The 24,238-nt window shown below is 38.2% G+C and overlaps 1 protein-coding gene across 2 annotated transcripts in view; it reads right to left on the reverse strand.

The window, feature by feature from the left end:
- Positions 1-314: 314 nt before the first annotated feature.
- Positions 315-24,238, reverse strand: part of MEP1B (meprin A subunit beta) — a 29,420-nt gene continuing 5,496 nt past the window's right edge. Inside the window, exons 2-15 of one of the 2 annotated variants that reach the window (XM_032711433.1) lie at positions 23,074-23,092; positions 22,838-22,888; positions 22,691-22,734; positions 21,618-21,690; positions 20,461-20,578; positions 16,121-16,299; positions 13,129-13,347; positions 9,883-10,035; positions 8,918-9,133; positions 5,951-6,418; positions 4,220-4,402; positions 3,563-3,767; positions 1,442-1,643; positions 315-492 (exon numbers count right to left, since the gene is read on the reverse strand). In XM_032711433.1, the coding sequence (XP_032567324.1) occupies positions 475-492; positions 1,442-1,643; positions 3,563-3,767; positions 4,220-4,402; positions 5,951-6,418; positions 8,918-9,133; positions 9,883-10,035; positions 13,129-13,347; positions 16,121-16,299; positions 20,461-20,578; positions 21,618-21,690; positions 22,691-22,734; positions 22,838-22,888; positions 23,074-23,092 (2,148 nt within the window). In that variant the 3' untranslated portion in view covers positions 315-474. The remainder of the gene's footprint in view (positions 493-1,441; positions 1,644-3,562; positions 3,768-4,219; positions 4,403-5,950; positions 6,419-8,917; positions 9,134-9,882; positions 10,036-13,128; positions 13,348-16,120; positions 16,300-20,460; positions 20,579-21,617; positions 21,691-22,690; positions 22,735-22,837; positions 22,889-23,073; positions 23,093-24,238) is intronic. The other variant, XM_032711425.1, reaches the window with a different exon arrangement.

The following is a 24,238-nucleotide window of genomic DNA, read 5'->3' on the forward strand; positions in this document are numbered from 1 at the left end:
CACAACCAAATAACTTCATGAACCAAATGCTTGTACACTCCAAATATTTTCACACTACTGACTGACAGCTGCAGCAGGACTCAGAAATGCAGGGTACCCTGTGAATACAGAGTCCAGCTCCCCTTTATCATAAATATCTGTATAATGATAATATAGCAAACCTAGACTTTGCTGTATTGATTCAAAGTCAGGATGCAGTTTTACACATTTTGTTCATGTTCAGGTAGACTTGAAGGACTGGGCAGGCGTGTCACAAAACATAGCTCCTTTTTTCGCCATTGCATGAGGATACACAACACTGTCAGACACTTCACTGACTTTAGCACATTATTTTATCTAGATGATGAATTATTTTCCAGACTCTACAAACCTTTATTGTGATGGTTGAGATAAAAAGAGCAGAAAGAATGATGACGTAGTTGTGGTTTTGCAGAGATGTTCATCTCGTGTCTTTGATGCTTGTTTGCATTATCTTCAGAAGGATGTTTTAGTCTAAGTGGGGAAAAAAAAAAAACAAACCCACATCTTAAAAGTGTGTAGGGAAGGGAAATATGTGTATAATATAAGAGCATTACTTGCAAAGAAACCAAAACTATTTATTGGAAGGTCATGAAGTAACAATGTCAAGTATCTGACATTGCACAGTGGTACTGCAACTCAATGGGATATCACACAAAGAGTATCAGTGGAAAATTAAAATGGTATTCTACTGTCTGGAAGGCCATTCCTTTTCAATTTGCTTACAAAATTTCTCCTGTGCCCTGCTAGTCCCTCTAAGCTAAGTCACACTTGCTATTTCCAAGATAAGCCTCTATTTAAACTGGAGAGTCCATGCGTCTTGGATTGTATGAAATTTCCTGTGAAAATCTGCCCAAACATTGCTGCTATGCACTACAAGGCATTTCTGATCCAGTAATTCAGATAGTTTTAACCTGTTGTCTTCTTTTACCTCTCCCTAAGTCATGATTTCCATGGCTAGTTTGTTCCTTGCATAAAAAATGGTCTTTGAATAGGATAAATTATTTTTAGATTTACTTTTTATTTTGACATTTTGGGCTGGAATTTTTAGCACTATATCCAGGTGTTTTAAGGGGGGATCTTCAGCACAAAAGGCAGTAATAGATGAAACACAATTCTACAAAGCAGAAAATATGGTTTAATCACAAATTGAAAATGAGCCCCTTGACACTCTCCCACTCAAAGTAGGCTGCCATTGGGGCAGCATGGGGGTGCTGGGGGGAGGAAGAGAAGATTTGAATTAAGGGGCTTTTTGCTATATATTAATAGCACTTAATGGACCTTTTCAATTCCTAAACTGGAGTCTTTAGATTACAAAAATGTTTCATCTTCCCATTTACTTCTTACTAAATTTGATTATTTACTTTTTAGTGAATATAGGTATGTGTGTGTGTGTATTTGTTGAAAGAGGTAAAATACTTACTTCTTTAAGAGTCAAGCTCTCCCTATTTTCCTTTCCTTTTCTGTATTTCTTTTTAAGGCACACTGCAGTTGTGATAGTGACAATAAGCATTACAACAAATACAGCTACGGTTGAAGAAACAGCTATTACAATATTTTCTTGAGCTGAGCCTTTCTTTTCACACTTTTCTCCCATGTACCACCAGCCATCACCTGCTGGACATCTAGAAAGCAAAAGAACAGACATATGTTATCACCTAAAGATTAAAGGTATGAAAAAGTCTACTTCAGAAAACATCTCTGCTTCTCTGATGCAGTTTCTATATCCCAATGCATGAAGTTATCTTTAAACGGACTTCTATTCAAAGTTGTCTTGAGTGGCCCACTGTCCTTACACATTTGGATGTGCTTTTTTCAGCTTCCTGCTGTTTCAGAGGTCATGCCTTCGAAGAGAGCCTTTGCCAAAAAGCCCAAGTGCCTTCCTGATACTCTTGCCTGCTTAATGCTTGACTGCAGCTGATCTATACAGCTGCTGCTACTGAATGGTAGTACTCTCAAGGCTTCTCTGACCAGACAGCAAGTGAGCCAAAACTTAGCTACAGAGACTTCCCAGTTCAATGCCTGAGCTAGCCAAAGGTGTTCCCACCACATTCCCCTTTCCCTGTTCAGTGCTTCTCCACTGAGATGTGGTACGTTCTGATCAGACCTCCTCATTGCCACGAAGGGCTTATTTTCAAATTTAAAGAACTTTTATGAGCTGCCTCTGCTCTACCCCAAGAAGCAGGTAAAAAAAAGAAATTAACATCCTAGCAGTCATCTGCTTTAAAGACTGAAAACAACCTCCAGGCTTTATTTCCATCACCTTATCCAGCATCACAGTCAGTTCTGAAACATTTTATAGTGAGCACATGAGGGTCCAAACGATCTGACTGAAGAAAAAAATATATGTGCAGTACTACTGAGTGCACACCTGCCCCTATCTTTCTAACCTTGGTTATTCCTTAAGTATTGATTTTCTAGTTCCTGTCTAAGCCATTTATTCAGAACTACCCTCAACCCTGGAAATTAGTCCATTTGCAGCACGCTGCAAAGATACAGGCTGCTAGGGGGGCTTCGGGTGATTCACCTTGAACAGACTTCTGTATCACATTCCCATTCATTTCCCAGCAAAAAATTGGAGCGGAGACTGACTGCTGGTCACACATTTCTGTAGGATGGAGAGTAGGTTGCAAAGGCACTAAAGCTTTGAATAGCCTAGAGATGTCATAAAATAAGTGTTCTCTTTCCATAATTCTGAAATCAGGCATAACAGTATATTTTTTTTGTCTTTTTGGAACAGCTTCTTGACATTTACTCATATTTGTGACCTGCTTGTGATGAGTTGCACAAGAATTGTTTTTAAAAGGTTTCTAAATGGGGAGATACAATTCTTAATGAGCCAGCCTAGCTCTTGTGGCTCTTGGCCTTTAGATGTTTGCCTCACAGCATTTCCCCAGTCTACTTGCCCCGGCACATCATCACATAAGGTCACTATCTTCAGGCTTAGAGTTTGTTTGAGAGCTGGAACAATGCTAATCAGGCAGGTGGGTTACATAAATGCATCCACAGAGAATTTAATAAAAGTTGATATTAATCTTCTTGCAGGGCAAACAATCTTTTAGCCCTCAGACTTCATTGCTGGTTTCAAAGGCAAGCAACTACACTCTGGTAACTTATGGTCATAATTTGTACTGTACAGTATTTCTGAATCAAATTCTAAAATAATGTCTATGCTGCTTCCTACCTGATAAGCATTAAAATTTTTTTCTGCTGCTATGAAAGTTCTTTTCTTTCAACTGCATTTACTTCTACATTTTGCTATAGGGACTTCTAAGGACTTGAAATAATACATTACTGAAAATAATAAACACACTTAAAATATCATTTACAGGAAGGTCAATTGGAGTACTTCAAAATGGTCAAATGCTGAGGTTAGGGGCTTTGTTGCCCAAATCAGTTGTAAGTTTAGTCTCATAGGAGCAGTCAGAAATACTTGCCTTAATCAGCTACAGTCTGTCTTCCATTAGGAAACAAAGATTTATTTTACTAGAAACTTTCATTACTCCTCCTAGAATTGCATTTGGGAATGAATAAAGGCAGTTACCTGCACACTGGTGCTCTATCTACCATGACACAGACACCATCATTTTCACAAGGGTTATCTGGACAGAAAAACAGCTCCTCTGGCTCTGGTTCTTCCGTGGCCGTGGGCTCAGTGTTGATGCCTGGCTTGGTGGTGGGAGCAGGGCTGGAGTCAGGTTCGACAGTGGGTGAAACACTTGGCTCAGTTGACAGTAGATGTGATATATCTGCATGATAAACCCACAAGAAATAAGGTCTTTACTTCATGTTATTTTTCTTCTTATTCCAATGATAGTTTCTAATAATAAAGAGCGATGAGCCTGTCCCCAGGTATAATGGATAAACAGTCTTTTTTTACCCTTCAGGAGCATGATGTACTTTGGAAATGCCCTCTAGATTTTTTTCAGAAACATATAATTTTGTTCAAATTACTCTATTCAAAATAATTTTCACAGGATTAACATTGGTTTATACACCTTCACATGAGATAAAGGAATTACACTGTTCATGTACTTATCCACAGATTTGTTCAAACATATGATTTGGCTTGAGATACAGGCATAATTCAAATACTGCTCATGTGCAAAGTACATAATGTGTATTTATACCTACAGCACTAGTGACTTAGTGTATGACACTGTTTACTGCATTGTAAAGAGTATCAGCTAAGTTAACACACCTTCCATTGTTAAAAGTATATAGACACCATCTTCTTTAATAAAGTTGCGGCTTCTAAGTCTCTCATGAGTTAAAAATGTCCCTGTTCCAAGTCCTGGACCTCTCCAGAATTCAGTTCCATTGGGAAAAGTTGCTAGGGATCCCACTTTATCTGGCCTGTCCCAAAAATAATTTGATGAGGAATCTGGAAAAAAAAAAAAAAAAAAAAAAAGAAAGATAAAAAGAATGTGAATGTGAGACCAGTCTGGATTAGTCTCTCAGCAGAAATCACAATTGCCTGAGATTCCACACTGATAAGATACACAAGACAATGGAGATCTTCAATGCTTCGGTTTAGGCTGATGCATTGAGAAAAGAACCTGTGAGAGAAGAGGATACTGGAGAGCTAGTTGACAATCTGCTGTATTTTATTTTTAGTTCTTTAAAGTGTAGTGGGTAAGAAGATAAGTAGCACATGAATCATCTGTAAAATGAGTTAATGCAGTGCTTCTCAAAAAAGAGGATCCCTTGCAGTAGGTGTAGGGCACTTGAATAACCTGAACAATCACAGACCACTGATGCCTGCTCCATCAAACCCTGCTCTAAATCTCAAAGCTGAGCCTAATTGTCTGTGAAAGTATCTGTCAGAGGGGGAAGAAACTGCCTGCTCCAACACCTCTCTGGTCAGAGAAAGGATACATGTTACAAGGCTTTTCTTGGGAATCTGAAACTAGTTGCAATATCTGAATAAAACAAGGGAGAAGGAGTAGAGTGCAAATAGACTGCATGTCCACAGGGTCAGGGAAGGAAAAGGACTAAGCACTGTGGCCATAACAGCAGAAAGCACAGGGAAAATGTCAAACATTTATGGAGGGCCTGGTGTGGTGCATCTTTCATTTACAGGGAGGATATTTAGTCTTTCTAGATTACCCTCTTTGTTTTCACATAGAGTCAGTGCCATAGAAAAATGAATGTAAAACATACCGTTTTTAAAATAATACTGTAGACTAGACATTTTTTGTGCCTTCCTTCCTTCTATAATGTTACAGTCTGAAAGCCCAGGAAATCAATTCAGTGGTGGAGGTGGTTTCTCTTGGTAAAACCCTTACATCAATGCAGAAAGTAATTTTGGCTTATATCTCATCTTTATCCAATGATGAATATGGCTGTTTTCTTTAATATCTCTCTCTCTAGAGATTCCTACCATTTCTCAGAGTTATATTTTACCTAAACTGCCTCCTTTCCAAGTTATTGTGGGCAATCACCCCTTATCTTCTCACACCTTGAACAAGTACAGATTATGTAATATGAATCAGTACTTTGTCCATCTGGAGATTTGTGCTGACACCATTGTACCTTTAACAAGGAGGGTGGAGATTTGTTTAATAGCTGCACTTTTATCTGGTATGAACTTTGTCTATTGTTAATTCAGTATTTTTCTTTTCAAGCCTTCTGGAAAACTTCCATTCTAATTAAAACAGATATAAATGCATCCTCACAGAGTATATGAAAGAAACTTTAGGAATAGATCATCCACCTGTTTCTTATGCAAATCACCTTTGAAATTCAGGGGCCCAGCTTAACTTGTTTGTAAATTTAATTTTTTCTTGTCTGTGGATCAATTATATTGTTGCTGCAAACAAATGAAACATTCCAGAAAAAGTTGCACTAATTTACACAAAGAGAAGACGTGACTTCTTGTCTTTTGGTTGTGTTTTACATGTATTGAGCGGCACGTCTGATTTTAACTAACCTGATAATTTCAGGGGGTCTGTTGTTATACTCCTTTGGTTTGACATCCGTTGACGAATATCAGGATGCTGGTCTAGCAGAGTCATGGTACCTTGTTGCCATGCACAGGGCCATTGCAAATGATCATCATTTGCTCCAGAAATCAAGGACAAGTATATTCCTAAATTAAATGGGTTATCAGTGGTACCATTTACATACAAGCTGACCTGGAAAGCATATCCTTTACTAGAGTAAAAAGGTGGACTGTATATTCTTCCTGCTTCCCCTGCTGAACCAGTGTTGAGGAGATGTGTGAAATTTCTGATATGCCAGACATGGTGGGGACACTGAGTTTCCGATAAGTTGATGTCGTCAATAGAGAGGCCTCCATTTGATAACCCACTTCCTCTCACGCCTTGAAACACAACACGGAATTTACTTGTGACATTCAAAGAAACATGATGGAGCTGCCAGTAAGTCTCAGGTGAACCTGAAAAACAAGGGTAGAGGTTTCTGAGTCAGCAGTACAGTTAAACACTGCACAGGTCTATGGACCCTATACCAACACTGTGTAAGAATTTCTCAGTTTCATTGGCACTGATGTGATGGAATATTTCTTCTGTAGATGTTACTTTTTCAGTGCAAGATCATATTTTCTCAATACAATTTTTAACACATTTAATATGCATAATAGCACTTTAATTTGAGTGAAAACATTGTTGATGTCTTTTAAAACCACTCTTTCTTTTAAATGTTTCAAGAAAATTGCATTAAATTAGTCCAGATGTTGTAATAACGAAATGCACAAAAATGTCTGTCACCTGTACTATTAAAAAGAAAAAATTCAGAACAAGTTATATTCAAACAACTGAACAACAACACGTCTCAACAACAAAAAAAAAGCTTCAGAGGATTCTGGGAGCCTAGAACTACAATACTGGTTCATTCATTTGTTTTTGTATATTTAAATGGCTTGTTGGAAGCTTGCCTATACAGAAGCACTATTCACCCATTGAATGACTAATGGTACTAAGTTCAAATTAAAGGCAGTCAGTTTCAAAACCCACTTCATGTGATAAAACCTCACTGCAAGTCTGATGCTGCGTCCAAAAGTGCCTGCACTAGCAAATTCCACTTGACTTCAAGAGCAGTGTACACAAAAGCAAAGACCTCCGCACAGGGGCCTTGTGAGGCCGATGAAAGTAGAACACCCTTTGTTAAAAGTATGTGCAGCAAAACAGTTTCTTTTGCTGTCTGGTTTACGTTCATCTGCACAGAAGACAAGACTTCAGGGAATAAGCAGTGCCAGTCCCAGGTACAGAACTCATGCGTCACTCTCCTAACAATCCTAAACACAACACAATGGATCTCAAATATGAGACTTAATTTCTTGACATTTTTCATTACCATTATGATTAGGAGGAAAAAAATAAACCCAGAAATAATGAGGAAAGCACCCCACTATTTTCCATGAAATTGCCTTCTGCATAAACTAAAGGTTTTCTGAACTGCACATATTATATGCGAGACTGGGATTTCTGACTCCTGTTCAATGAGCAGATCAGCTACTGTGCTGCATAATGGCCCACCCCCACAGCCTTCCCTGCTCCTGGCTGAAGGCATCCACAGCTCCCACAGACCAGCAGGAAGGGTTCAGGGCTTGTCCCTCAGCCCCTCGAGGGTGGTGGTGCAGGGCTAACCCATGAGCAGCTCAGCCAGGGTGTCAGATCATGGCTGGAGGGGGCTGTAGTGTCACTGTCTTTTCCAGGCTGTTGACTGAGTTGGTGAGGGTAACTTCTCACATGAGAGAAGTGAAACAGCTTGAGGGGGAAATTATTTAAACAATTCCTGAAAGTTTTGCCAGAAACTATCAAAATAAAGTGCCTGTTTGGACACACATATGAGATAGGAGACTTTAAAGGAAACCATGGACTTGAGAAAGCAGGAATGGGAGATGGGATCTAATATACATGAAAGAGTATTTGTGAGGAAGGATGAAGTGTGGCTTTAAAGTAGGGTTTGAAAAAGTTTGGAGGGTTCATACTTATTTGAAACCTACATCTGCCTCAGCAGCTCTGACTTTATGGAATAAGCAGTGCCAATCCCAGGTACAGAACTCATCCTATTAAGGATGCTGATAGCAAGCACAGAAGGATGGTGGTGAAACCCTAAGGGTGAGGAAAAGAGTGGAAAAAGGAAAGAAAAACAGGAATCATCAGCAGCTGAGCCTAAAGGGACAAAAAGAGACTGAAGAGAGGGCTTGATACCTACTTAGTAAAAGACCTTGCTCAGACTCTTATGTTACCAAAACACTGAACCAGGTGTAGCTGCAATGGAGACCAAGTAATAGTTAAATATTTGAGAAAGTAATTTAATCATAAGGCAACTTTGGTAATTCTAGCTTAAAGAGCTCTTTTCATTAACTGACCTTAACTGCTCATTCTGTAGACCATAGGCTCCTAAAGCCCCAAAAATTTAATTTTCTTCAAACTACAACTCAAATCATGGTCTGCTGCCCATATATTTCAGTTAAGTAATGTGAAACCTTGTTTAAAAATAATTTAAATTTTATTTATCTTTCTTAAACTTGCATATTAAGTATTCCAGGGCACTTATGCTTTCCATTTCTTTATCATTACTTTCTTATTAATTGAATTTATTCTAATACTCTAATTTCATCTGTTGCTACTGCAATTCTAGAACAGTTAAAATGACTGCTCATGGAATTCTATCTTCTTTTGTGAGAAAGCTCAACTGATAATTCAAGAGTTTGAAATTTGTGGTGATTTATTATATGATAGGGAAACAGCTGGCTGAGGATCCATCAGGTATAATTTCACCAGCAAGAAATCAATTACATAGACAGAAAAAAAGCCAGAGAACAACACTAGGAAAAGAGTGACTTTGCTACAATATTTTGCCCCAGTACTTTAAAAAATATTGAATATAGATTAAACAAAACAACAAAAAAGGCAATTTTATTCCATACCTTTTATCTCTTCAATGAATGTCAGAGTGCCATTCGGATGGGCTGAAGTGTACTCCCTGACCAAGACGTGCAACCGGTCGCTTTCATGACCAGTGTTATATAAATAGAATTGTAAGCACTGAAAGCCCCTTTTGGGATAAAAAATTCGGCTCTCCAGGAGAGCCGTGCTTCCTTCTGCTCCAGCACTGGTGTTGAAATGCATGAAGTAGCCAGAATCTGCCAAAAGTCAATGAGAAATGAATGGTAGAGTTGAGAGAAAACAAAATTTTCCTGGCTCACTGGTTTTCCTAACACCATATTATAAGAACACTAGAAGACATGATCAGGTCAGAGTTAGGTATATCCTGTGCTAATCCTTTGACTGAGGACTGTCACTTGTTCACATTCTCCAAAGGCAGAACCATTCTCCTTGCAACTTTTTTCCTCATGTGGCTGTCTCTAGCAATTTGTACTCAAAACCACGGGCTTTTACTCTTTACCCAGTGCTAGTAATTCATAGTTGACTCTCTGGAGGACTGGTTTAAGCTTCTGAACTCATGAAGCTTTCTGACAAGTTCAGATGCAACTAGATATATTGTCAATTAGTTCTTCATTTCAGCCCTGAAAATATCCATCACTTCAAAATCCTAATCCTTCCCAAGGACTTATTGAGCAATTATTCAGAAAAGCAGCAGTCTTTCTGGTGTGCCTGTACCATAGGTTAGAACTCTATATAGTTCTCATGTCAGGATGTGACACTAAGGCTAGAAAACAGATTAAAAGAGATAAGGCATTCGATCTTCTCAAATAAGCAGAAAATCAAACATATCACATGATGTCCCTAAGTATGTAGATTTATGTTGCTTAGTTAAAAAATAAACTGTCATTTGTTAAAAAATAAACAGATAACAAGGCCAAGCTCAAAGTGAACTTGCATGACACTGCAGAAAATGCTTCCCAGAAAGATAAGGACTTTTTTTTCATACCTTTGCATTCTCCCATATTAGTGTGATCAGTATTTGGCCCAGTAGGAACCTGAGGCAAACGCTGCCAATCACTGTTATCGTCTGAACTTTGAATCATGCCACAAATATTTTCAAGTTCAAAACTGCATGTGTCCATGAAACTTAGTGAGGAGGCTATAACGTTAAAAAAAAAAAAGAAAAGTCATGAATCTCTATTGAACAAACATTTTAATTCTGAAGATCCAAAGCCATGAGCAGAGAAAGACTGAATGCAAACACCAAATAATCAGTGGCTTCAAATACTATCAACATTCATATGTATTATGTTCAGGAACACAAAACTTTTGGTGATTAATACTGACATTAATAAGATATTTAATAAGCCATTATCATACCATATCTTTCATTTTAAAGGGAACACTAATACCAAGCCAATCCCTACACACTCATAGTATAGTGAAAAGGTCCTGAGACTTCCCATTCATTCCTCTGCTTTCTTTGGGCCAGTCCACACTAGGCCACAGATTTTAATAAAAGGTCACTAATGTATCAGCTGGAGTGCTTATTTTGAAATATACAAGACCAGAAGTTATTTCACTGGAATAAGAAAACCTTGATTTTCAAAAAGCTGAATTGAAAGAAAACCCCAAACATCTGGCAAAGGTGCATTTGGGACCATTGGATTTCTCATGTCGTACAAATTTTATGAAGTCTTTCATACAACAAGTGAAAAATTAAGCGAAGGAAGACCATGCAGTTGAATATGAAGGGGAGAACATAATATGAAATGTTTTCTCTGCCTAAAGCAAACTCTGGATGGGTGAGGGAAGGCACAATCCAGGTTTATCCCTGTTCTTAATTTTGTTTCCCATTGTACCATGTCTGAGCTCTGTATAACACCAGCCATGATTTGAAAAAAAAAAAGTTAATAAAATGCTTTTTGAACTATACATAAAATATTGTGGCTTAAAGGTTTAAAAGGTTTCATTGCATCATAATGCAATGAGTATCACAAAACTCAACCTCAATAACATGCCAAAAGCTTCACTTAAGCAGTAACTTAGGGAAGCACTTAGATATGAACTCCTGCCAAATCAGTTTTACTGCTGAGATATTTTGTGCTGTCCTCATAGAAAGCTAACAACCCTCTAGAGGATGCAAGGTTATCAGACGTGTTGTATGACTAATATTTTTTAAGATACAATATTGGTACAATGTTGTAAAAACCAAGAAAAGTATTCACAGCAAATGGTATACTGACTGCTAGAGAAAGAAGGTAAGGAAAAATGGAGGATTATTGGATGAAAGAACTCTTTGAAATCAAAATACAAAACAAAACATGAAATCGATTTGCCCAAACAGGAAAGAAGCAGCCTAACAACATTAATTAAAAAGTGCTGGCTGAAGTGGTGACCTGAATGACAGGAAGAGAGAAAAGCAAAACCCAATAGTTTACGATGTATTTCTTAGATTCATTCCTGAAATAGGGGAAGTGGGCACTGCTTGAGGCAGGTTTCGAATTCCGTGTGCACCAAAGCCACATACTTTCTTGGTATGTAGTGAAAGACTGGACTTTGAAGAAAATACATGGGGGATGAGTGCTGGGTCCTAACTTCCCATTTGTGAGGGAAACCTCGTGGTCAGTTCTGTTAAGTAGTATGCTAGAAGCGGAAAGCAGACTAAAATCTACTGTTATCATTTGGCCTGAAAGACAGTTTTGAAGTGGAGATAAAAAGAGCACTGAACTGTCAGTCAGGATTTGTTATGATGAGAGTTGTTTGTTTTTTTTTTAATTTAAGAACCATTTTTTCCATTTTTAATGCAATTTCCTAATCAAACAGGCTTATAGCAGAAATTCAGCTTAAACTTTCCTTTAAACGGTGTTCAGCAACCAAAATAGTCTTTTGATACTTCTGGGAGGATATCTAGTACCCAAATCATGTCTGACATTCTCAGTCTTCCCTCTAACTGAGACCCAGGAAGGACCTGTCCTCTCTGGCACAGGGGCCACTTAGGCAAATGGTGGGTGATCTGACAAACACTTGTGTCTCTGCAAATATCGTGAACACTCTATGAAGCCAAGGGACAGACTGAGGGCAGGGCAGATCCTGATTGCACTAAAGGGGTGGTGGTAGTTTTGTCACTGATTTCAACACTACTGGGAGTTATTTCACTTGGGGAATGTGTCTGTGGGTTAAGAAGAAAGTTAAAATGTCATCAAGTATTTCTGTAATTCATGGGAATGATGGAAACCATATAAGATTAATGGAGAGGAAGAAGGACCCCATTGGAAAATTCATAAGATTAATGGAGAGGAAGAAAGACACCATCCACTGCTGAAGACATCCTTAGCTGTAAGCACTTTTATAATGCCTAATTGACTGTGTGCCAAGTGCTAGAAGCTAAGGCTTCGTGTGTGTTCAGTTTAGACCTACAGAAATAGAAATATTTTCATCAGAATTGTATGCTCAAAATAATACACTATTTTAATAAAACAGTTCGATAATTGTTTAGGGTATCTGTTTAAGGAGGCTTAAAACGTAATTGTAAGCCAGTACTAACTACTTGGGATACTGAGGCAGTGAGGTGAAAGTTTTCATCTGAGTGCTAGGGCATGCCTGATGCAGTAACAATTACAGAATTGTATTCCAGTTTGGTAGTTGAATTACATTTATTTTCCTGTCGCTTACTTTCATTCAACTTTCTAAAATAAATCCCACCTGATAAAAATAACTCTTTTGATCCCTTTTGTAAGAGACCAGGTTTGAAACCAAACAAAAAAACACTTAAAAAGCTTGAATTTTCCTAATAACAGCATCTGTACCCTCTTTGTATGAACACACACTCTGTCTCATAGATTCCATGAAAGGGGAGTAGGTACGATAGCCTAAGATACTCATTTCTGTGCAGTGTCTGAGCAACAGCTGTGGAATAATACAGGGAAAAAACGAAAGCATAGATTTGTAGAAGTATACATTTTAAACAGCCACCCAAGGGATGAACAAAAATCAGCTGCTGAGTGAAGCTGGTTTTCAACTAAAGGTCAGATAAAATTGCACAGAAAACTCTGCTACTCAGCAATGCTTCTGCAGGAGGGCTCTTATTTCTAGCTGTAGCATTATTTCTGGTGTTTTTAACAAAATTCACTTCTCCAAATATGTTAGCATCCCTTTCACTTGTGTCTGGATGAGTGCAAGCATGTATGTATCATTCTCATATCTTTCAAACACCAGAAGCATAAAACATAAAATAGATGGAGAAACTTACAGCAATTGTACAGCCGGTTCAGTTTCTGGAGATCATAATCACTGAAATCCATTCGCTGTCCTATAACATCCATGAACTCTGGTATGTTAGTGACGATGGTGGATTCAGTTCCATTCATGAACGCAGTTTTGCTATAGTGCATCACAGAGTTATAGTCATAGGGAACATTCAGGGAGTCCGATGTTTTATCATCGTATTTATTGAAATTATGTTCTCTACCTAAATGGCAAAAATAAAAGGAAAGGTGGTTTGTTGCCCAAGAGAATCAAGTTTTGATGTAAAGTCTTACAGTAAAAAGAATCCATAAGATCCACAAATATTTTTGTTGTAGTCATTTACTTGTACTTATTTTGTAAAATAGTTTTATTTCCAGTTTAGAGTTATTTACTTTCCTCTTCCAGTCACTGAAGTATAACATGATGATTAACCAAAATTTTTTATTAAAACTTTTTTGGTTTTTTGGGGGTTTTTTTTGTTTGGTTTGGTTTTTTGGGGTTTTTTTTGTTTGTTTTAGGTTTTTTTTTGTTTTTTGTTTTTGTTTTTTTGGTGGTTTTTTTAGGGGTTTTTTGTTTGGGTTTTTTATGTTTGTTTTTCTTTTTTTTTTTGTGCTTTTTTTGTTTTTGTTTTTTGTTTGTTTTTGGTTTTATTTTTGGTTTTTGTATTTTTTTTTTTGTGGGGTTTTTTTTGGTTTTTTTTTTTGTTTTTTTTTTTTTTTTTTTTTTTTTTTTGTTTGTTTTTGTTTTTGCTTTTTTGTTTGTTTTGTTTTTGTTTTTCTTTCTGTTTTTGTTTTGCTTTGGTTTTGGTTTTGGTTTTTTGGCTTTTTTGTTTTTGTTTTTGGTGGTTTTTTATTTTTGCTTTTTGTTTTTGTTTTTTGTTTTGTTTTTGGTTTTGGTTTTTTGTTTTTGTTGGGTTTTTTGTTTTTGTTGGTTTTGGTTTTTGTGTTTTTGGTTTTTTGTTTTTCTTTTTGTTTTTGTTGGTTTTGGGGTTTTTTGTTTTGGTTTTGGTTTTTTTGTTGTTTGGTTTTTTGTTTTTTTGTTTCTTTTGGTTTTGGTTTCGTTTTTGTTTTTTGGGCTTGTCTTGGTTTTGTTTTTTTATTTGTTTTAGTTTTTTTTTTGTTTTGTTTTTTTTGTTGTTTTTTTGTTGTTTTTTTCTTTTTGTCTTGTTTTTGTGTTTTTTTTGTTTTTTGTTTTCTTTTGTTTTTTTGGGGGGGTTGTTTTTTGTTTTGTTTTTCTGTTTTTGGGGGCTTTATTTGTTTGTTTGTTTGGTTTTGTTTTGGTTTTGTTTTCTTTTTGGTTTGGTTTTTTTGGTTTTTTGTTTTGTTTTTTGTTTGTTTGTTTTTTTGGTTTTTTGTTTTTGTTTTCTTTGGTTTTGGGGGGTTTTGTTTTTTATTTTGTTCTTTTGGTTTTGGTATTTTGTTTTTTGTTTGGGGGGTTTTTTCGTGTTTTTGTTTTTTGTTTGTTTGGGGGTTTTTTTGTTTTGTTTTTGGCTTTTTGTTTTTGTTTTTTGGGTTTTGTTTTTGCTTTCGTGTTTTTGTTTTTGGTTTTTGGTTTTGGTTTTTCGTTTTTGTTTTTGCTTTTGTTTTTTGTTTTTGGTTTTGTTTGTTTTTTAGTGTTTTTTTGTTTTGTTTTTGGGTTTTGGGGGGGTTTTGTTTGGTTGTTTTTGGTTTTGTTTTTGGTTTTTTGGGTTTTTTGGGGGTTTGTTTGTTTGTTTGTTTGGGGTTTTTTTGTTTGGGTTTTTTTTCTTTGTTTTTTGTTAAAACTTTTTCCTGTGGAACTGCTTGCAATCTTTGATTCGCTTGTGATACACAAAAGTGGAAACAGTGTTTCAGTACTCAAATTACTGCAATTTGCAACTGAAATGCCTCCCTGTTTCTAATCTGTATTCTCCATTGTTTAATTGCTAGTCATTTTAGGTCACAATAAACAAGTTTGAGCTGTCATTGCATAAGCTTCCAGATGTTTTCTGGAGTATGAGCAAAAAAATCATTGCTAACTACCCAATGGAGGGTAAAGATTTAAATTAGTCAAAATACAGTAACTATATTCTAGTTAGTGTAAAAAAGCTGCAGCAGTTTCAAATGGCTAACAACAGTGCAACTTGTCGCTAAAGAGTCAGCAAAATATAATGGAAATCAAATAACACAGTCTAAGTAATTTTTGGCAATATATACTTGCATATGCACCTGACTATTGATCACAACTAAATAAGAATGCATTAGATTTAATCATTATCTACTTTTTCAGTCTTCTGTGTGTACCTGTATTAGGAAAGCATCAAGTCTATGTATATAACTTTGATTTTGAACTGTCTGAAAGTCACAGAGGACAATGACAAACTAGAGAGGCAGAGACAGAACAGAGTCCTGAGGAATCCTGTGCTACCTCTCAGGCTTGGGTCAAATATGCCAACACTTACATCCACAAGCTGCACTGCTAAAGTAACTGTTAGTTGCAATGCAGACATTGAAAGGGGTCTCTGCTGCTTGCTCACCCTCTCTGCACAGTCTGCTGTCTCAGGTCTGCTGCCCACACCAGATGTAGCAACTGGGCAGAAGGAGAACAACCACTGTTTTTACTGGAGATTTTCTACTGGTTTGCTCCCATTGGGTCTTTCAGAGTGGGTGGGGTTTTTTTTATTTATTTTTATTTTGTTAAGGGCTCCCAGAGTAACAGTGCTTTTAAAGTAGTCATTTAAACAAATTAAATTATTCTCTCCTGTTGCACTTCTCCACAACATGTAGCATAACAGGACTCAGATCTCCAGTTAGGGCTTTGGGAACTGCCATGGCAGAAGAAATAACCTGAGCAACAACAAATGAGGATTTCAGTCCCAAATACATGTCCCTCGATATTTAATTTTTTGATCTACTGGCTTTGAAAAGTAAATCCAGGTAAGAGGATAGCATGACCACACAAGGGTGGCTGGAAGGGATGTTCCACACCTAAACCCCCTAGCATCAGGGTGTGAAAGGAAAAGCAAGGGAGTGACTGACCAGACTGAATCCTGTCCCAGACGATGGTCACGTAGTCATCCCGGTCAGACCGTGACTGCTCATGCCAGAATCCCAGGGCGTGCAGGAACTCATGCTCGATTGTCCCAATCCTGTCACAGTTGGTTCCGATGGAGAGTTGCTGCAATCCCATTTCGTTGTTTCCCACGTAGGACCAGCAGCTAGCATTGAAATAAAATAAGAGAGAGCTCTGTGAGATACATACCATCCCCATGCCAAGCAAAGTCCAGAACCAGTCTGTGCAACAGGTATATTTTTAACCTAAACATTGAAGTCCCATTTTGCTACAGTGAGAACTTTTTCATTGATCTGTTCCTTACCATATCCTTTCTTCTTACATTTAGCTCTGTTTTGATGAACTAGCAGTTACCTGGATTTGGCTCTACTGTTTCTACTGCGTTTTATTTAGCAGAAAAACGTTGAGCTATTTGTGACAGAAGAAAACTGGTGAGGATTTGGTTGGTACTCTGGAACATCAAAGGTTATGGGCACATGATTTAGAGTAATTAAGTTACTGCAAATTAACAATTTTCAGCTGGACCACAGTACACAACTATGAGCACCGTTTGAACCTGTCCCTATCCTAAGAGGAACTAGGTTCACAGACATTCTTGCCTCTGCCATTGCAGCCACCTCTCTCTGCGCTGTTTTGGCCTTTTAGTTTGCACAGGGCTGTGGCTTTCAGGCAAGGTGGGCTTCTGTATGGCTACGTTTGCCTTCTGACAGGTTGGTGGATTTGACAGCGCTTTTCCGAAGTTCTTTTTTTTCTGGCTCTCTGTGAGCTGCTGGGCTGGAGCACTTGCTGCCGACACACACTCACAGGGAATGGCAAAACCACAGCTGTACTGGAAGTTCTTATTAAATGATAAAAATATTCGGTGTGTTATCTGCACAAGCCAATAAAATGGCACCCCATGTCCACAAAGTAGCAAGCACAGAGAGCTACATTTAAATTGATATTTTATGCAGCAAATAAATCCATACTTGCCCAATGAAGTATATAAAATTAATCGGGCACAAAATATGCCATAGGATTTGCAGTCCTATTGCCTCAGAAATTTTAAAATATAAGCATACTATGCACTTTTGAACTCTGTAATTTTTTAGTGCCACATGTTCCCCAGTATTTTTTTTTCCACAGAGCAACACAGGCCTTGGCTATTGATTACTCATTAAAATCACAACGTGAGACCTGGGAAGGAGCACATGTAGCATCCATAATTTCAAGGACTTCCCCTGAACAAGGCCTCATAGTGATTATGTAGCTTTTTCTTGTGTTATGCAGAACTATAAGAAATCCATCACAGGTCTGGGTCTACCTTGTATCAAAGCCACCTCTGGCTTCACAGCTGCCGCACAGTGCACAGCAAACTGCAGGCATATCCAGGACACCTGGCAAAACTAACATCCAAACAATGGTGGATGAAGCTTCCCTTTGCCTTCAGACTGCCAAACGCCTACAAAGCCATCATTCTACAGCCACAGAGGGAGTAAATACATGTCTGCATCACCCTGCACTGAGAATAAAACTTAGGCAAGTGGCACAAGGCACTCCAGATCAATGGGCACCTGGAACCCCTTGTTAGCAGCGTCTTCAGGAGGGGAGAAAAAGTGGAGGAAAGTCCCAGCTTCCCTGGGTGTGTGGGAGCTCTATCACTTCTGACTCAGTGCTATCTGCACTGCTATCAGAGCCTAGGGGCACAGAGAATTACCTTCTCTGACTAACCTCACCCTCCCTCTTTCTGGAAGATGGGCTGTAAGTAGCCACATGCCATGAGTAGCAATGGTGTCACTCATTTCAGACACTTTTATGCTAATGTCCTGCTACTGATTTCCTTCCTGAAATATCACAGATCACTAGTATCAGCTCACAGACACTTCAACTTACCAGCAGCAAGTGGGCTAGCCAGGGATCTGTCTCAACCCACTTCTGCATGGATTCCCTTTGCTGTGTGCCACAGTGGCAAAGAGCTGAAGTGACCTCCCAGGAGTGCTCCATGAAAACCTAATTTTCCATGTGGAAATAGCAGAGATGACATCGATCCTCCCTGATCAGGTAATCACTTGACACTTGACTCTATCACACCATGCCAGTTTTCCTGCTGAATGAGTCCTTCTCTCCATGAGAAGAGTAAGGAGAAATGGCACATCCACTGCAGGTTCCCAGATTGTTCTGTGAGCTTTGCAGGCACTTGCCACATTTGATGCTCCTGCAATTCTGTAATTCACAAGCATCCCCCGTGTATTTTGCTCAGCACATTGGCTGGAGTCAAGAAAACATCTTTAAATAAATCCTTAGTCTAACCCCTGCTGCAGATGCATAGACCTGGGTAAAGCGTGAGGTGGAGGGTTGTGTGCTAGAAAACCCTACACATACCTCTACTCAGTTTTATAACTATACACCTATTAACATAGTAGAGGTAGTAGCCAAGGCGTGGCGAATGGTAGGATGAAGAATGTGTACACGGAGAGGGCTTTTTGTACTGAGTGTTGTTACGCTGTGTACGTACATCAGAGACTACAAATGTATTTTTACACAGGGCAGTCAACCCAAAAAAGTGGCAGCTGGCTTCTTTTGTGGTTGACTTAGTTTGAATTCAAAAGGGTAATTCAGATGAGGACTTTACAACCTACTACAAATCCTTTTGATACAAAGTTCCCCCACATTCCTCTGTTTTATAGATGCAAGCCAAGATCGGAAAGGCAAGGATGATTTATCAACTTTTTCTTGGTGTGGTAAAACTTTATGTTGCCAGGAACTTTGCGTGCCTGTCTGCACTGTACCTCTGGACTGAGGTCTTTAGTCAGCAGTTAGAAGAGTCCTAGCTGATTAAAAAAAACCAAAAAACATTAGGAACAGCAGAGGGGAAATGGGTTGGTTTACCCAGCTTACACCTTGTTTCACTAGATCCAAAGTTAGGAATGGAGTGAAATGAAAGGCAGTTCATGCAGGGTCAGTCTTGATTTCTTTGTACAGCCCAAACTGACTCACTGAAACTGAATGGCTGTTTTCAGGAGACTGCACCATTTAGTTCTAACCTTTTAAAAAGTGCTGCTGCAGATGTGTAAGCTGAGGTGATAGAAACATTTCAGGACAAGCAACACACCAGGCAGTGAGGGCAAGAAATGCTATACAACTAGAATGATTCGTCTTCTTCATCACCATGACTCATCTATTTTTAACAGACATATAAATGAAATATTGCGCAGAGGCCTCATACGTGCCATAGGCTAAATATTGTGGTTCTTTTTCAGGTACAATTATTAGCAAATTCAATGCATACTTTATGGGAACAAGGAATAAAAAAATCAGCTACATGAGTTTTCCATTTAGCTCAGAAAGACGGAGTCATTAGCACAGACTCCTCAAGTCTCCACTTACACATCTTTGAGAGCTGAGTTTCAATGTCATATGTACAGCATGAATAGCAAAAAATATTCAGAGCCAGAGACTGAAGAAATTTTGAAACAATTATCTGCTACACATATCTCAGAACAAGCCAAAGGGAAAGAGAAACATTTTTATTATCAGAAAATCTTTTCCCATTTATGAATGCATTCTCATATCAGGAAATTATTTTCTGAAAGCAAATTTCCTCACCAGGCTACCAAGCTCTCCCTGTTCACCTTTTCTAAAGGAGAAATGGAGAATATATTTATTCTTGTTGCACTGCTTTGACAGAGATTGTCTTAGAAGGGAAGAAGCTGGGGCAATTTTGACTTCTTTACTGGAGCCTTGTCTTGCAAAATTTAAGGTGAAATAGCATAACTGTTCCTCAAAGGAGGTAAATAAAGTGAAACATCAGTAAAATATGTCAGTGTTGTACAGCATTTAAAAACATTGCTCTTATATCTATCTGAGTGCTGATGTGACATTGTTCAAATGCAATTCCATTGTTATATTCAAAAAAAATCGTTGCCCCACAGTTAGAATTATCCTATTTCTTCTGGGATTTTTTTTCCCTAAATACTAAGGTATACTAAGAATAACCATTTGAAAGTGATACTCCATATATCCAAAGATCAGTCAAGACCATATACTGCCTTATTTCTGATATATTTTACCATGTCCAGAAAACTGCCTCTTAAAGGACTTAATTTCCTCTTGTATTTAAAAATAAGTATCAGTAAGTAATTGTTCATTACTGCTAAGGTAATACCTGCACTGGAAACTACTGCAATTTCCAGTTTAAAAAAGACTGGGAAAATGAAGACAACAAAAATACAAAATTAGAGTCAAATATGTGAGTTTTAGAGTGAATACTGGCCATGAAAATAGTCTGAAGGCCAGAATTAAAGTTATTTTGAATTACTCCTCTTACCCGCTTCCTTTGAACACAGATACGTAATTCTTCTCCCCTTCCCAAGGTTTAAAGTCAATACAGGTTTTCAGTCGATACTGTTCAAATGCCTTGAGGATGAGTCCCTTAGCATTCATTTCTGCAAAGCAAACAGTGTTCTTGTCAATACTGAACCAACAGATTTGTGTTATTATCTGTACAGGGCAAGTCCTAAGGGTGGGTCTTGATCCAGCTATCTTTGATCAAAATAAGCAGGTTTTTTGCTGGATAAAGACCCAAGTAGGGACCCAAAAAACATAAATTAGGCTGTTGTGACACTATATCTTCCTCTTGTTTTGCTCCCATGTAATTTTTCTTAGGTACTTATGTATAAAGTATGACATGATGAGTATACAAAATATGATAGTGTATAGGTCTTAATTTTGTAAATTCTTTCATTTACTTTTTTTGAGATTTGTGTAAGCAAGTATTAAATAAATAGGAAATGAAGACGTCGGATTTTACCTAGTGTGGAAGGCAGGCTACAGATCTCTCACAGAATTTCTCCAGGATTTGAACTGCTCACATTATATCTGGGTTATCTCCTCTAAGAAACTTGTATAGTTTCAATCCAGCTTAGATCTGAATTTAAACTGGGGATGACCCCGTCCTATGTAATCTCCCTATGTGGTATCAGTAAGAACTTCAGTTTCCCATCTCACTGCCCACCTCTGCCATCCAGAGCCACAGGCAGGTGGATTGAAAGGAATGGAGACAAACTATGATGTGTCCCTGGCCCACATTAGGAGACTCAGCAATGTGCCATTGCACACTGTCTGTCAGAATGCCATTTTGCCTTCGGTGCTGTAGATGCTGTAAATGGCTTCAAAAAGATCTTCCGTGCCCTCTTTTTACTTCTGCTTAGTAGAGTTTCATGCCTCAGACACAAGCTTTCAAAACCAAATTAATCTGCTGAGCCATAACAATGGCAGAATAAGAATAATTCAAGAAAGGAGGTGAGAGCCAGCACCAATACCAAGATTATATATCCCATTTGTGCACACTCAGCCCCATTCCTGCTCTGAGAAATGCCTGCTCTAGTCTTAAAAGAGGAAAGGATGCCACAGAAGCTTTATCAATCCTTATTTAACATTTCAATCAACACAACATACAGACATTGTCAAGGGCAAATACTGTACCTAGGCTGTCCTCAAGGACATAGGGAATAACATGGGGCCACCGATAGTTCTCACCAATGATGGAGTTTCGTTCCTGCATCCAAGAAAGAAGAGATGCATGCAGTCCTCAGGAAAAAGTGATTTAGCATCAGGGACTACAACAGTGCTAAAGGAAACCTACAAGTCCAAGTAAAGCATAAAGGAAAACAACAAACTCAAAAAAGCTCAGAGGTCTAAGGTTTCGGTTTGAAATCCCTTCTCTCCCTTCTAACAGTGTCTCCAACTTCTGCACCTTTTTCTCCATAGAAATTACCTGAGCTTTTGAAGCATGTGCATAGGAGCTTCAGCTCATATGGGAAGCATTAAGATCTAAAGTATTGAAAACTGAACAGCTATTAATAATTTTTTAATTTTTCATAATGCAAGAGTTTGTTTCTGTGTCCTTAGCAAGTGCTGTCTTTGCTTCCACTGACATGCTCAGTCCAAAGCATATCTCCCAGAAGGGAGAGTAAAACACTGTTGACCTTCAGAGTACAAGACACTTTCGGGGTTTCCTACTAGCTGTTTTTGAGATATAAATGCAATTATTTTTTTTTTAATTGATGAGACAAGGATGCTGGCTGGAAGCTTTAAAGTGTGGTATTACAGATCTAATTTTTCCATTGGTTTTAGTCAATCTATATGATGGATGTTTACGGAGCACTGCTCCGTAAACTTAACTGGCTCAAAATAAATACTGTACAGATAAAAGAATATTTTTCTAATATAAATCTGCCTCAATGATGATCAGTGCTGCTGAATCTCTTAAAAGCTCAAATATAAAAAACACAGTAAAGGAAACAAGAAGCTAATAATATTGATCTAATGGCTGAACAGATTTCTGCTGGATAATGTTTCTGCAAATGCTCCTGACTCCTTCATTGTCTATGACATTTTGTAGAATTCCACCCCCAACCATTTTCAGTTTATTGTTACATAAACAACATTTATTGTTATTAGGAGCAGGATAAATCTATCATTTCCATGCCAGCAATACTTTACATTATGTAAGTCAATGACACACTCCTGGTTTTATATTTTATATTTGAACTCACCACATGAAGTTTGATGTCTCCCTCAAAAAGGTCTAGTCCTAAAGCTAAAGAGAAGAGGATATAAACATTTTGTTATTGTATTGATCTGTGACTAACATAACGAAAATTACCAAAAAGAATTAAAAGAGAAATTGAATTTTGATAAACCTTCATTGATGTCGAAGATGTCTTGTTCAATTCCTCCATCTACGTCTACTTCTGAAAAATAAAAAGACAAGTGAGGTAGGACATTAGCCCTTGTTGTTATCTTTATGAAGTGTGAAAATTAATGCAATAACAATAACAGTAATTATAAATCCGTGTCTGTCCTAGCGATGTTTACGAGCAGCTGGTTTCCTTGACTGCCTCCCGTGCATACAAATAGATCTCTAAACAGAACTCACCAGTTGTCTCTGGAGCAGGCTGAAAGGGGGAAGAAAAAAAGATATTATTAGAAAGGCACATGATGAAATGCAGTTCACGTTACTCTCTCAACAATATTAGAGATGCGATTCAAGCTCAACTGACAGCACCTAGCACATGACTTTGTATTGGATTGACTGGACCCACTGCCTCCTCATTTGACTGGAAAACTTCATTTGCTCATGTGTCAGCTTTGTACTCTCCCCACCTCAGGCTGCCCAACAAGTAAGTTTCCCAGTACTGCTTCTGTGATGTTTTCTCTCACAACTCAGGTAGTATTGAATGGTCCTTCACAAATGAGAAAAAAAAAAGAGCCTATTACTGTGGAATCAAGTATTTTTACTAGTCAGCAGCTGTGAAGAACCTATGGAACTTATGCTTAACTTTCCATTGTAAAGTTGAAGATGGGAGAACAGAATTAGTGGTCTGCCATCACACAGTAAGACTTCGAAGGACTGGGTACACAGCCCAGGTCACTTCAGCCCCAGTTCAGTGCCCTATTTGGACTCCACTTACCTATGCAATAACAACTCACAAACTCTTTCAGCAATATGTAAAATCCACAGACCATAACGAGATATAATGTCATATAATGAGATACACATAGAACACTTTCTTTGCTATAGCATGTCTATAGAATGTAATCTTCATTCTTTTACGGGACTAGACACTTCATTTTGGACTGCTTTGAACATACTTGGCATAATATTACACAACTATTTATCACACAGTGAGTAAAATCATGAACAGCCTTTCTAAGTGTCCTAGTTAGAACAGCTGGGACCAGTTCATCACTGTATGGGTATTCTATAGCCTTCCATGCCATTTCCCAGAAACTGTTATCAATAGACCATTTACACCATCTGCCCAGAGCAGGCCTGACTCCTCAGGCTATAAACTGCAAGATAAGAGGATGCTCCTGTCCTCATACCCACTGTGGAACTCCCTGCCCTGAGGGAGGTACTGGGCATTCCTGCCTGAACTGGAGGATACATAATCTTAAGGTCTTGGGACTTTTTAACCACTCGTGGGATCCAGAGGAAGACTGCAGGTCACTGCTCTCAACCAGACTGCAACCACCACTTTTCAACCAGACTGCAACCACCACTTTTCAACCAGACTGCAACTACCACTCTCGACCGGACT

The sequence above is a fragment of the Chiroxiphia lanceolata genome, chromosome 1, assembly GCF_009829145.1.
Source record: "Chiroxiphia lanceolata isolate bChiLan1 chromosome 1, bChiLan1.pri, whole genome shotgun sequence".
NCBI lineage: Eukaryota > Metazoa > Chordata > Aves > Passeriformes > Pipridae > Chiroxiphia > Chiroxiphia lanceolata.